The sequence below is a fragment of the Mastigoproctus giganteus genome, chromosome 10 (genome assembly GCF_048544385.1).
Source record: "Mastigoproctus giganteus isolate SK-2022 chromosome 10, ASM4854438v1, whole genome shotgun sequence".
Taxonomy (NCBI): domain Eukaryota; kingdom Metazoa; phylum Arthropoda; class Arachnida; order Uropygi; family Thelyphonidae; genus Mastigoproctus; species Mastigoproctus giganteus.
In genome coordinates this window covers 101,325,154-101,338,790 of record NC_143584.1, presented here as the reverse complement: position 1 = coordinate 101,338,790, position 13,637 = coordinate 101,325,154, and the positions used below count along the sequence as shown (strand labels likewise).

General features: G+C 39.2%; 1 protein-coding gene across 1 annotated transcript in view; it reads right to left on the bottom strand.

Annotated features, from left to right (window-relative positions):
* CenB1A (Centaurin beta 1A) overlaps positions 1 to 13,637 on the bottom strand; it is an 806,494-nt gene that overhangs the window by 652,985 nt on the left and 139,872 nt on the right. Inside the window, exon 6 of the mRNA XM_090384002.1 lies at positions 12,623 to 12,681. Within this exon, the coding sequence (XP_090240128.1) occupies positions 12,623 to 12,681 (59 nt within the window). The remainder of the gene's footprint in view (positions 1 to 12,622; positions 12,682 to 13,637) is intronic.

The following is a 13,637-nucleotide window of genomic DNA, read 5'->3' as shown; positions in this document are numbered from 1 at the left end:
CTTTCGTATCGATATTCTCTTGACAGCTGTCACTCCTTGGTCTTTCAATTCAGAGCAGATTTCTTCTTCGGAACCATGAAGAAGATCCCACTCTGATATAACACCTCGTGAAGAATTCAGAGTTTTGTGGGGGGGGGGTTGCGTTGATAGGTATTCCCCCTATGGATGTAGAGTTTATGATTTTTGCCACTTGTTTTGTGGTAGAAGCTTCGACCAAAAGGTCGCCAGAACGCAGTCTTTTTACAGATTTAGGTGACCCTGCCAACCCTTCTAATCCTTTCTGGATAAAGAGGGGTGACATCTTTCCAACTGACTGCTCTCCAGTGGAATGGAGAATGAGGAAAAGCAGTGTCACTGATGGTGGTAGTGTATCCTCAGTCCTGACTCTTTTTGCAGAGGTGTTTTCTGTGGTTTCATCTCGATTAGGTAGTGGCCTTGTTGGAGCCCCAGAAGAAATAGAATTTAAATTACTCGTATGAGTAAGATAAAAATTTTCGATCCCCTAAGTACCTCACCCACCTCATAGGGCTCCGTGGTGGGTAAGTACCTACCCACCACGGAGCCCTACGAGGGGATGCCCACTCGTGAACTAGCAGGTACTGCGTACACGAATGGGACACCAAGTTCGCTTAGGAGCATCCCCTCGTAGGGATCCATTGGAATGCAGTTGACCCTAGCAGTAAGAACCACCCGCCGATTTATTCCAGTCGGGCCGCTCCGGGACCACCCGTCTTGTCGAAGCAGGGGCCAAAGTGGTGTATTAAGGCTGGGCCCCTCAACCACCAGGATCCCCCTTTCCAAATTCCACGGGTCATGGCGCACGGCTGCACGCGGCGGATTCCAACAATGTAACCCTGGAACAAAGGTATGAGCGTTAGATCCCAGTGATGTTAGTCTGGAAGTCCAGCAGCATCACTGCGAGGTCCCCTCACCACGTACAGGTGCCCACGTCGAGGGGATTGGGGCAGTGTGGCATGGCACATTATCCTGATGAAAGATGGCACCACCAGAGGAGAAGATGCCATCATAACGTTTTGGCTCACCGGTGTATATTACCATCAATTCACAGCATCATGAAATGTGAGTTGAAGGAACTATAATCCATCATGTATTCATCGCCATATATAATAATCTGCACCATATCTATTCAGGAGCTTGCTATTTTACTTTACAATGTGTTCCCCACAAATTTCTTGTGCTGTCATTCAACTTTTTAGCTAGCCTAGGCAATCTTTTGTAACAAAACTAAGCTGCTACAGGAAGAGGCCTCCAAATATTCTTCCATTTCAGAACACCTATAAACCAGCTGCAGCCACTACATATCAATGTCTCTCTGAGGCAATATGTATGGATATTTTATTCCTGAAATCCAATTCTCCAAAGTCCAAAAAACACAGTTTGTACGTGCATATTTTATTTCTTGAAATGCCGTAAAAGTACCACAGGACAAGCAGCCCACCTTTTAATTCAGAACTTTACCATACAATCACTTGTCCTGCATAAACTACATTCCGTTCTGAGTTAGTTATTAAAATTTATCTAGCTAGGTACATAAGTAAAACTTCTGGTTTTCTTTATGTATAATTTTCAGATACTTCTTATTGTAAACTCTGAAGCTACAGTAATAATCTTCTTCTATTAATTTCAACTGCCATACGCTGATATGATTTGAATGTCATTTCTGTTTTCAACACACATTCTCCTCTTTGCCCACTTTCCATGTACCAATATTTTTAGTTGATTCTTGAAATTCCATTCTAAGAACCACATACTCAATACAATGTAACTCCATGTTTCCTTATCTCCACAATGATACCTGTCATTTGTTGATATTCCCAACTCACAGTTTTGCAGATATAGAACCTTGCTTGGCTGCAAATCATTATCCTATGCATTCTGTTCATGGTGCATTGTGGCCATCATTTCGGAATGCTGTGCAGTTTGTCAAGGGCAAGACAGATTGTGCTTGGTCTCTCTTCTGAAATTAGATGCACTGGATGATCTGCGTGAATTGAATTATGCATTTTTTGTTTCTGTGTTTTCTTCTTCCTCTGTCTTTTTTTTCCTGTCTTGTTTTCAAATTTGTTCTTTTTCTTCCTCCCTTTTTTCCTTACTCTGCATACTTTCACATTTCTATAGTGTTTTGAAGTCAATATGCTGAGTAGATCAGTATTATATAATACCTTTACTAGGTAGTAGATCCCTGAACTGGCTTTCTATACAAATACAGTTCGAGGCAGGCTATAAACAAGAGAAGAAATGTCTGTGGAATTCTCTGATAACTATTTGGCAAGATCGATGGAGCAATAGTGAAAAAGGAAATATCACCAGAAAGATTTTCCCACATGTGGCAAAAGAAAGTAAAGGGGTGCCATGTAGGTTTAATCCAATATTGCAAACTACATTTTTCACAACAGGCCACGGGTCCTTTTATGCTAAATGGCATGCCTTAGGAATCTGTGAACATATGCACTGCATTTGAGGGAATACAGAAATGTGGGAACAGATGCTATACGTGTGTCAAGCATATGAGGACCTTAGGAAGGAATTCATGGAGGCAGTTTCAACTTTGTGGAACTTGGAACCTGGATCTGTCTGGGTTTTTAATAGATAGCATGTGCCATTAGAGTTGGAGCAGCACTTGTGAGGGTACTATGGTACATCCAGATAACAACTGGACTACTAGGCCTAACGTAGCCCAGTGGTCAGGAGAGAGAGTGCATAGCACGCGTTCCTTGAGTGGACCGGGGTTCAAGCCCGTGACTACTAAATACAATAAATATTTGTATTGGCGATTTATTGTAAATTCTACTGACTTGGTTGTCATGCCGGAGTATAAACAGAAAATTTATTTTTTTTACTACGAAGACAGAAATTAGTGGCTCTGAATGTAGTAACACATCTAGACTAAATATCTGACTTCATGCCTTCTTTCCATATCTGTAATATCACCCATACATCCACACACACCTATACCAGCATATATACTCATGAACATACATGTATGCAATAAACAAGATTTACTCATGTCATTCATTTATACTAATATAGTAATAGTATTCAAGATATAGTGCAAGGATGCACAGGCTTTTGCTACAATGGCAAAAAAAAAAAAAAAAAAAAAAGAACAACCAAGTAAATACAGATTATATGCTTCCCACCTCACATAGGTAACTCTCCAACTGACCTTTGAATTTATTCAAACTGTCAGCTTAAACTGCATGCATGGGCAACTTGTTCCAGCAATCAACGACTCGCTGGCTAAAAGAAAACTTCCTACAAACTAATCTAAACCTCATCCTTTGAAATTTGAATTTGTGGTCCCTAGTTCTGGAATTCAACTGAAATTTAACAAAATGTAACTCTCCAACTGACCTTTGAATTTATTCAAACTGTCAGCCTAAACTGCATGCATGGGCAACTTGTTCCAGAAATCAACGACTCGCTGGCTAAAAGAAAACTTCCTACCAACTAATCTACACCTCATCCTCTGAAATTTGAATTTATGGTCCCTAGTTCTGGAATTCAACTGAAACTTAACATTTACAAATGCAAAGTACTGCATATGGGTAGAAGTAACACCACAGGATGGTACACTTAGGATGGTAGAAAATGAAAAAGACCTGGGAGTAACTGTCCAGTCAGACATGAAGTTTTATGAGCAATGCAGACAGGCTGCAAGAGCAGGTCATGGCATTTTGTCAAGGATATACAGGAATTTTGCTAGCAGGGAAAAGGAGCTGATTATCTCTTTGTCTAAGGCAATGGTCAGGTCACGACTTGAGTACTGCATACAGGTCTGGAGGCCTCATTTTAGGAAGGATGTAGATTTGCTTGAGCGTGTACAGAAAATGGCAACGAGGTTAGTGAGGGGAATGAAGGGATCCTCTTACCAAGAGAGAGGCTTAAGTTCTGCAAATTGCAGCAGCTGGAGACTAGGCACCTGTGAGGTGATCTGATTGAGGAGTATAAGGCCTGGAATGGGTTGAGCATGCTGAATTCTGATGGGATTCTTCCACTTACTCATATTATGAACCTATAGAGGCATAAATTCAAATTGAGGAAAGACAGTTATAGAATAGATGTGCGGAAATTTGCCTTTATCCAGTGGGTGGTTAATTGCTGGAAAAAACTTCCATCTGTCGTTGTGGAAGTTGATAGCTTAAATAATTCAAGGAGGAACTGGACAAATATTTAGAGGGAATGGTTGTGTGATTTTTTTTATTTTTTGGCTGATGCTACATAAAGCTCATACGCTTGTTTTCTTGCATTGTAAGGCTTTAAACACCTCTCTCTCTCTCTCTCTCTCTCTCTCTCTCTCTCTCTCTCTGTGCAGATGCCTAGTCTCGAGAGACACTGCACTTGTAGCACTGAAGCCTTTCTAGGTAAGAGCACCCCTTTTGTTCCATTCATCAGTCTGGCTGCCATTCTCTGCATCCATTCCAGCAGATCTACAATTTCCCAAAGTTAGGCCTCCAGACCTGTATACAGTACTCAAGATGTGGCCTAACCATGGCCTTATACAAAGGGATAACTCCTTATCCCTGTAGCAAATTTTCTGTATATATTTGACAAAACCCTGTGAGCTGTCCTGGCAGCATGTCTACACTGCTCAGGGAATTTCATGTCTCACTGCACAATTCCTCCAAGTCTTTTTCATTCTCCCCTACCCTGGTGTACTACCACACAGTTGATAAGTTACTCTGGGGTTATTTCATTTGTTAATGTTAAACTTCAAGTGCTTCGCAGCCCATTGACACAATTTTTCTATATCTTATTGCAGTATCTCACTCTGATGACTGCCGTTAACCACCCTGCCAACCTCTGTAGCATCTGCAAACTTAGACATTAAGCATGATATACCTTCATCAGTATTATTGACAAATATTGAAAACAACAATGGGCACAACACAGAACCCTTGGGAACGAGACTAATAACATTAGTCCATGAAGAACAGTGCCCAATGATAATTACTCTGTCTTCTTCCACTTAAACTCCCTTTATCCATAGCAGTAATTTATCCTTATTGCCACATAACTCCAGTTGGTACAGAAGTCTTTTATGTGCAACAGTATAAAAAGTCTTTCTGAAATCTAAGTATATATGTCAAAATTATTTTCTGCATCCAGTTCCTTGGTCACTACACTACCATAACCTATGAGATTGGTTAGACAAAACCATCCCTCAACAAATCCATGCTGTGATTGCAATATAACTGCATACTGTCCAAATGTCCTGTGTCACTTCTTTAACCAGTGATTATATTATTTGCCATGGAACAGACATTAAGCTAACAGGTTTGTAATTATTCATGTTACCTTTTGATTCCCCTTTATGAATCAGGGATACATTTGCACATCTCCAGACCCTTGAATCCAAGGATAAAAATCGATTATAATTGGATAGATTCCATCAAACCCAGATGCCTCTTCCATCAAACCCAGATGCCTCTTCCATCAAACCCAGATGCCTCTTATATAAATTCTAAAAGGAAGGGACTGAATATGATTGGTCCACTTGACATCGATGGTTCGACTGTTGATGATCCTGCTCAGATAGCAAACAAACTTAATGAGTATTTTGCATCTACATTCACACGTGAGGAATCATTACAGTTTGAAAATGGAAGAAGGTTATCAAATTGTAGCAGCGTGCTTAATGATTTTGTAATAACTGAGAGCAAAGTGGAGGAGAAATTGTTGAAGTTAAACATAAGAAAGGCACCTGGGGCGGATGGGATCTATCCAGTTATATTAAAGGAGGCGGCAAAGCAACTAAGCAAACCCTTAGCCATAATTATGAGAGCATCCTTGGACTCAGGAGAGGTTCCCACGGACTGGAGATGTGCAAATGTATCCCCAATTCACAAAGGAGGTTCGAAGGGTGACACGAATAATTACAGACCAGTTAGTTTAACTTCTGTTCCGGGTAAAATAATGGAGTCACTGGTTAAGGATGCATTGCAGGATCATCTAGACAAGACTGCAGCAATAATTCAGACACAGCATGGGTTTGTTAAGGGAAAGTCTTGTCTGACAAATTTGATTGATTATTATGATGTGGTCACAAAGGAACTGGATGCAAAAAATAATTTTGATATCATATACTTGGATTTCAGGAAAGCTTTTGACACTGTTGCGCATGGAAGACTACTGTACAAATTGGAGCAGAATGGTATTAAGGGTAAGTTGCTGCAATGGATAAAAGGATGGTTAAGTGGGAGAAGACAGAGGGTGGTAATCAATGGGTGCTGCTCTTCGTGGACTAATGTTATTAGTGGAGTCCCACAGGGTTCGGTGTTGGGGCCACTGTTGTTTTGTATATTTATCAATGATATTGATGAAGGTATATCAGGCTTAATGTCGAAGTTTGCAGATGACACGAAGGTTGGCAGGGTTGTTAATGACAGTAATGGCAGTGTGCTACTGCAACAGGATCTAGATAATTTGGGCAGATGGGCTAAGAAGTGGCAACTGAAGTTTAACCTTGACAAATGCAAAGTACTGCATATGGGTAGAAGTAACCCCAGAGAAACGTACCAACTGTGTGGTACTACACTTAAGGTGGTAGAAAATGAAAAAGACCTGGGAGTAATTGTGCAGTCAGATATGAAGTTTTCTGAGCAATGTAGACAGGCTGCTAGGGCAGGTCATGGGGTTTTGTCAATGATATATAGGAATTTTGCTAGCAGGGAAAAGGAGGTGATTGTCCCTCTGTATAAGGCAATGGTCAGGCCACGCCTTGAGTACTTCGTACAGGTCTGGAGGCCTCATTTTAGGAAGGATGTAGATTTGCTTGAGCGTGTACAGAGAAGAGCAACACGATTGGTGAGGGGAATGAAGGGATCCTCTTACCAAGAGAGGCTTAAGTTCTGCAAATTGCAGTGGCTGGAGACTAGGCACCTGCGCGGTGATCTGATTGAGGTCTATAAGGCCTTGAATGGGTTGAGCACGCTGAATTCTGATGGGATCCTCCCACTTGTTCAGAATACGAACCTACGGGGACATAAGTTCAAATTAAGAAAGGATAGATGTAGAATAGATGTGCGGAAATTTGCCTTTAGCCAGCGGGTGGTTAATTGCTGGAACAAACTTCCATCTGTCGTTGTGGAAGTTGATAGGTTAAATAAATTTAAGGAGGAACTGGACAGGCAATTGGAGGGTATGGTGTGATTTTTTTTTTTTTTTTTTGGCTGATGCTGCATAAGCTCCTACACTGCTTTCTTGCATCAAGTGCCACTACTACTACTACTACTACTACTATGTCTATTGTAGGTGTTACCTTTTACCATATTAGTTCTTATTGCATTGCCTTGCCAATTGTAATCCTGGTTGGCTCGTCAATCGCAAGGGTATTGTTTTATACTTTGCCTCACTAATTGTAGGCATAAATTCTTTGGTTTTTATTATTAACCATATACCCTTGGCTACTAAGCTAAACCCTACTTTAATTTTATTTATGGATACTATCAAGTTATCCTTGGGCCTCTGACTGCTTGTACAAGATTTCAGGTTTAATTGCATTTTCAGCTAGGAATTGAGTGAGGCAATTGACAAACACACTTAAAAAGTTTAGCATTAGCATTAGCAGAGGCATTTGATGCAAGAAAGCAAGCTTATGTAACATCAGCCAAAAAAAAAAAATAAATAAATAAATAAAAAATAACCACTTCCACTTCACCCCTCTGTTCGTTCAAAATACCTGTCCAGCTGAGCCTTAAACTTATTTAGGCTATCAACTTCCACGACAAGGGATGGAAGCCTGTTCCACCAACCAACCACCCGCTGGCTAAAGGCAAATTTCTGCACATCTATCCTACATCTATCTTTCCTCAATTTGAATTCATGCCCTCTCATGCGACTATTCTGAGCAAGAGGAAGAATCCCATCAGCATTGAGCATGCTCAAACCATTCAAGGCTTTATACACCTCTATCAGATCACCTCGCTGGTGCCTAGTCTCCAGACACTGTAATTTGCAAAACTTAAGAAGCCTTTCTTCGTAAGAGCACCCCATTGTTCCATTCACTAATCTTGTTGCCCTTCTCTGTACTCATTCCAGCAGCTCTACATCTTTCTTGAAATGAGGCCTCCAGGCCTGTATACAGTACTCTAGGTGTGGCCTGACCATTGCCTTATACAAGGGAATAATCACCTCCTTAACCCTGCTAGAAAAATTCCTATATATCATTGACAAGACACCATGAGCTACTCTTGCAGCCCATCTGCACTGCTCAGAGAACTTCATATCCAACTGCACAACCACCCCAGGTCCCTTTCATTCTCTACCACTGTCAGTGTAGTACTACGTATCTATCATACCACAGAGTTGATACGTTGCTCTGAGGTTGCTGTTTCACATACGTAGTACTTGACATTTGTCAATGTTAAACTTCATTTGCCACCTCTCAGCCCATCTGCTCAACCTTTCCAAATCCTGCTGCAGCAGCATAGTGTCAGTAGTGTCCTTGACAACCCTGCCAACCTTCGTATTGTCTGCAAGCTTGGACATTAAGCTTGATATACCATCATCAATATCATTTATAAATACAGAAAACAATAATGGACCCTGAGGGACTCCAGTAATAACATTAGTCCACGATGAGCAGTGTCCATTGATTACCACTCTCTGTCTTCTCGCCCTCAACCACCCCTTTATCCATAGCAGCTACTTGCCTCCAATGCCACACTGCTCCAATTTGTGCAGCAGTCTTCCATGTGCAACATTATCAAAAGCCTTTCTAAGATCCAAGTATATAATATCAAAGTTATTCCCTGCATCCAGTTCTTTTGTGACTGCATCATAGTATCCAATCAAATTGGTCAGGCAAGACTTCCCCTTAACAAAACCATGCTGTGTCCGAGCTATAACTGAAGTCGTGTCTAGATGATCCTGCAGTGCTTCTTTAACCAGTGCCTCCATTAATTTTCCAGGAACAGAAGTTAAACTCACAGGTCTATAATTACTTGTGTCAGCCTTTGATCCTCCTTTGTGAATTGGGGTCACATTTGCACATCTCCAGTCCATGGGTACCTCCTGTGAGTCCAAGGAAGCTCTCATAATTATGGCTAAGGGTTTGCTTACTTCCTTTGCTGCCTCCTTTAATATAACTGGATAGATCCCATCCACCCCAAGTGTCTTTCTTGTGTTTATCTTCAACAATTTCTCCTCCACTTTACTCTCAGTTATTACAAGATTCTCTAGCTTACTGCCAGAGTTGAATACACCTCTGGCATTCCCCTCGCTGAATATCTCCTCACGTGTGAATGTCGATGCAAAATATTCATTTAGTTTGTTAGCTACCTGAACAGGATCATCAACAGTTGACCCATCGACATCAAGTGGACCAATCTGATTCATCCCCTTCCTTCTGGAGTTTACATAAGTAAAGAACTCTTTACTGTTTTTCTTTGTATCCCTTGCCAAAGATTTCTTGTAATCTGCCTTCGCCTGCCTAACCTCCTTTGCAACTTGGTTACAGATCAACTTGTATCTATCATAGGCTTCTGTGTCACGTGTTAATTTGTATGTATCCCATGCATTTTTCTTCTCTACCATATGTCTCATTAGTTCATCTGACATCCATTTAGGCCTAAACCTTGAACAATATTTCTTAGTTGGTATGTAAAGCCTAGTAGCTTCCAAGATAAGTTCTTTGAATGCTTCCCATTTAACAGGTTTAATTATAGAAATTGACTTAAAGGTTTACAAAATTGATCAACAAAACATTCCTCACTGGGATAAATCAAAACAATAAGTTCATTCAGCATATCTTGTTACTAAATTGAAACAATAGTTCCTTTACAATATCCAATTTGTTTATCCTGTTATTCCTTAGGCTAGTTCAAAATATCACAGTTAGGATTTCAGAATGCCTTTCTTCCCCTTTTTGGATTATTCTCTTGACTAGAAATAATAATACGAAACAGTACTTACAATTATTTTCACTTCTCCGACCTTTTGGACCAGTTCCTTTATCTTCTAGCACTTTCTTTAACGGTTTCCACATCAGATTAAACTCTCCTCTATCAAACTCACTTTGAAGTGGTATATACTTATTAACTGCCCACTTATTTTAACTTTATTAACACTTGAAACTACTAGTTGCATAACCGTAACTAATAATTATAATTCCCAAACACAACTTTCCTCGATTACTAACTTACTCGCTGCTTCCAAACTTGTTAACTCCAAACGACTCATGCCCTTACGGCGGCAAATCCTCTCGTCTGTAATCTGACGATATTCTCGCTGGTTCCCAACTATTACTCTCGTGGAACTCCTTCCCTTACGGAACAACTCCTCCCTCTATAACTAACACCTCTACAACTCCTCCCTCTATTTTTACCCATGATTCCCTGAATTTTGACTTGACCTCCCCTAGGTAACGTTCCCCGCAATTTTTTTTTTTTTTTTTTCAAAAAAAAAATTAAGCTTCAGCTTACAATCCCTCCACCTTTACTGTAGAAAATTCCTGCTAAGGGATTTTCTAAAATGTCCATCAGTTCTCTAGTTCCCTAAAAATTCTTCCCCCTTCTTATCTTTGTTTTAGTTCCGAACACAAAAATCACCCCTATTTAATCTAAAGTAATTGGTCCGTTTCACCGCTAGGCCGCTATATAGGAGTTCGTTCTTTTTGCCCCCTCTTTCCCTTTTTTGCATTTCTTGACTCTTAAGTCCACCTGGATTCTTCTTCCTAAATTGGAATTCCCAGAAGTATTCTCCTCCCCTAAAAAAATATCTCTTTAACCTGTCCATGTGTTCTATTCTAGTTTCTCCACTTTGCCCAAGTTCTCTTACCTTAAACGTAACTTTCGATAACCTTTCTATTATTCTATATGGCCCCTTGGCCCCTCTCTTCCAACCCCCTTTCTTACGATTGCTCTCTTTAATCAATACCCAATCCCCTACTGCAAATGCCTTCTGTTCTCGCCCCCGTGACCTTGCTTTCGTGATGTGTCTCTAATACCCATTGCTTCATTTTGTTTGGTACTACTAGCCTAACGTTTTGTTCTCCTCGTTTGTCCTCGCCCCCTATCTGCACTAATAGACCCTGGTGGTTTACCTGGTAACCCATTCCTTCTCTTTTGAGTTTTTTCCCTTTTCCTACTCCTCTTATCTCCCTTAATTTAGTATCTTCTTGTTGGGCCTTCCTTATAGCCTCTACATCCCAACTGGCATTTCTGATTATAAGCATATCGTCTTCCCTTTCTCTCAGAGTCGTTAACTCTTCTGTAATGTTCGTGTTGGAGCTCTCCTCTATTTTCTCATACTCAGCCTGGCTTAGGTAATCGGCCACTACGTTCTGTCTGCCAGGGATGTATGTTGCCTGTGTTTTTTCCCATACCGTGCCTTGGCTGCAATCAATGCAGAACCTTGTTTCCAGCCAAAAATCTAATCCTAGTATGGCATCATATTTCTTCCCCTTAATCCCCTTGGATACCAAGAAATTGTGTAGTATGGAGGCTTCTCCCATTTCCAATGTCACTGGGGCAGTGACCTCATAATCGGACACTATTTCTGTTCCCCCTATTCCTTGTAAAATGTAGCTGCCACAGGGCTTTATTCCCGACGTTTCCTGGCTCTTAAATTCTACAAAATATTCCCAGGTTAAGACTGATTTCGTGGCTCCGGTGTCTACTAAATATTTTCCCTGCAAATTGCCTATCTTTCCCTTTACGTACATTAGATTTTTGTTTACCGCTACCTTATCTAGGTAGTGGTAAACGTTAAGTTATTACTAACTACATTTTAGTTAAGTTATTACTTACAACATTAAGTTATTACTAACTTAATGTTGGTATTACTAATGCAGTTCTGTCTAAAATTTGGGAATCAGAAGTAGAAGGGAATCACCAAGAAAGAGAAGAATGATGATATCCAGCTCAGGACCCTGGGTGTGTGCCAAGCCCAATATACAAGCCCATGGGGTCTGAATACAAGTTGAACCACAATTTGTGTTACAATTCGAAGTTAACATAACTTTTGTGAAATTAACTGTAATTTTTTTTATCTCTGTTTTATAGTTTGAAATTTTTTTATTTATTTTTTAGTCTACATTTTTACATTTCCTTACATTCACATTACCCCTTTTAATTACTATTTTCTGGCAATTTCCTGGTATCTATTACATGGTGGATAATAAAGGGATTTGCCAGAAAAAAACTGAAATTTGAGCAACTTCTTTCACACATTATTCTACTGCACCATCAAATTTCAAATTCCTAATCCTTTATCCTTTTTCATTTAAGTTATGATTGTTCAAGGATGTCAATTAACTTGCTGTTTAAATTAAACTAATTTTTCTGCATAATGTTCAATTAATATTTTGAAGCATTCTATAGAATTTTTTTTTCTTTTTCTTTTTTTATGGATTGTACATTATCCCATGAATTATGTTTAGAACACTAATCATTAATTTAAGTTCCAGGACAATGGTAAGAAATTATTACAGAATATTTGTTTCCTAGTCCTCTCGAAAATTCCCTTTCCAAGCATAACCCATTTTTAATACATTTTCAAGTATTTACTCAGTTCAAAAATTAAGATCATTGTTATTGGACCTCATAGTCCTTTATTAAATATTACTGAATAGCACTTATGAAAATGAATTGATACTCACTGCTTCATAAATTTACTTAGATTTACGATGACAGAGCGTTGTTCCTGATCGATTAACGTCTATACAGAGAAAAACAAGAAATTTATACAGAGGGACTAAATAATATCTTTTAAAAGAAATTAGGACTATAATCTTTCAAAAGAAATATTTTGAGTCAAGAATTTTGTATATCAGCTATCATTTAACCAAATAGTTATTTCCTACTAGTTCATTTTAACAAATAAAAATTAAAAAATCAGAAACTAAATATCCTTAATGCATGGGCATCACAATCATAAAAGTTTAGCCAAAAGTTTCAAGATTCTTTTCCTTACCACTTGATAAGCTGCATAATGCACAAGTAAACTAGCTGAATAGAGGAAAAACTAAGCAATCAAATATACAAAACTATAACACATAAATGCACCTTATAATAATGAGGTGTATAATGAGCTAGTAATGCACAAAATTCTGCAAATAAAAACATCACTAATGTTTATAAACCTCTTTAGAGAATTTCAATTAGAAATATTGTTTAAAAGCTCCATCAGGAGTAGTACATATTTATGGGACAATTAACTGAAGGTATGGGAGGGCAGACTTTGTCGACATATCTGAGGGTCACAAGTGGCACTGGTGATTGCCCACAACTCTGCTATCAGTTCTCTTGTGTTGTCATACAGTTTTTCCTGTAAAAACTAGAAAATGTGAATGATGTGTTGTTAATGTCATGTAATGTAGGGTTCTGTTATTGTTCTGGCCTCTTTGCATAGGGTACCACAGAACCCTAGTTTCCATCCATGGGTCAGGGAGTCCAGAATCATAATTCTGGCTAGACCATCCACACGGTCACCTGGTCTTCCCAGGAAAGGCCCACAAAAAAAAAACAAAGGTTTAGATGATAACACTACTTCACATTAAAATAAAAAAATAGTTGAGTATTAATTAAGTATAGGCAAAAAAAAATAATAATAATAAAATAAAAATTCGTTACCTACCTATTACATTAAGTACTCAGTTGCATCATTAAGTATAA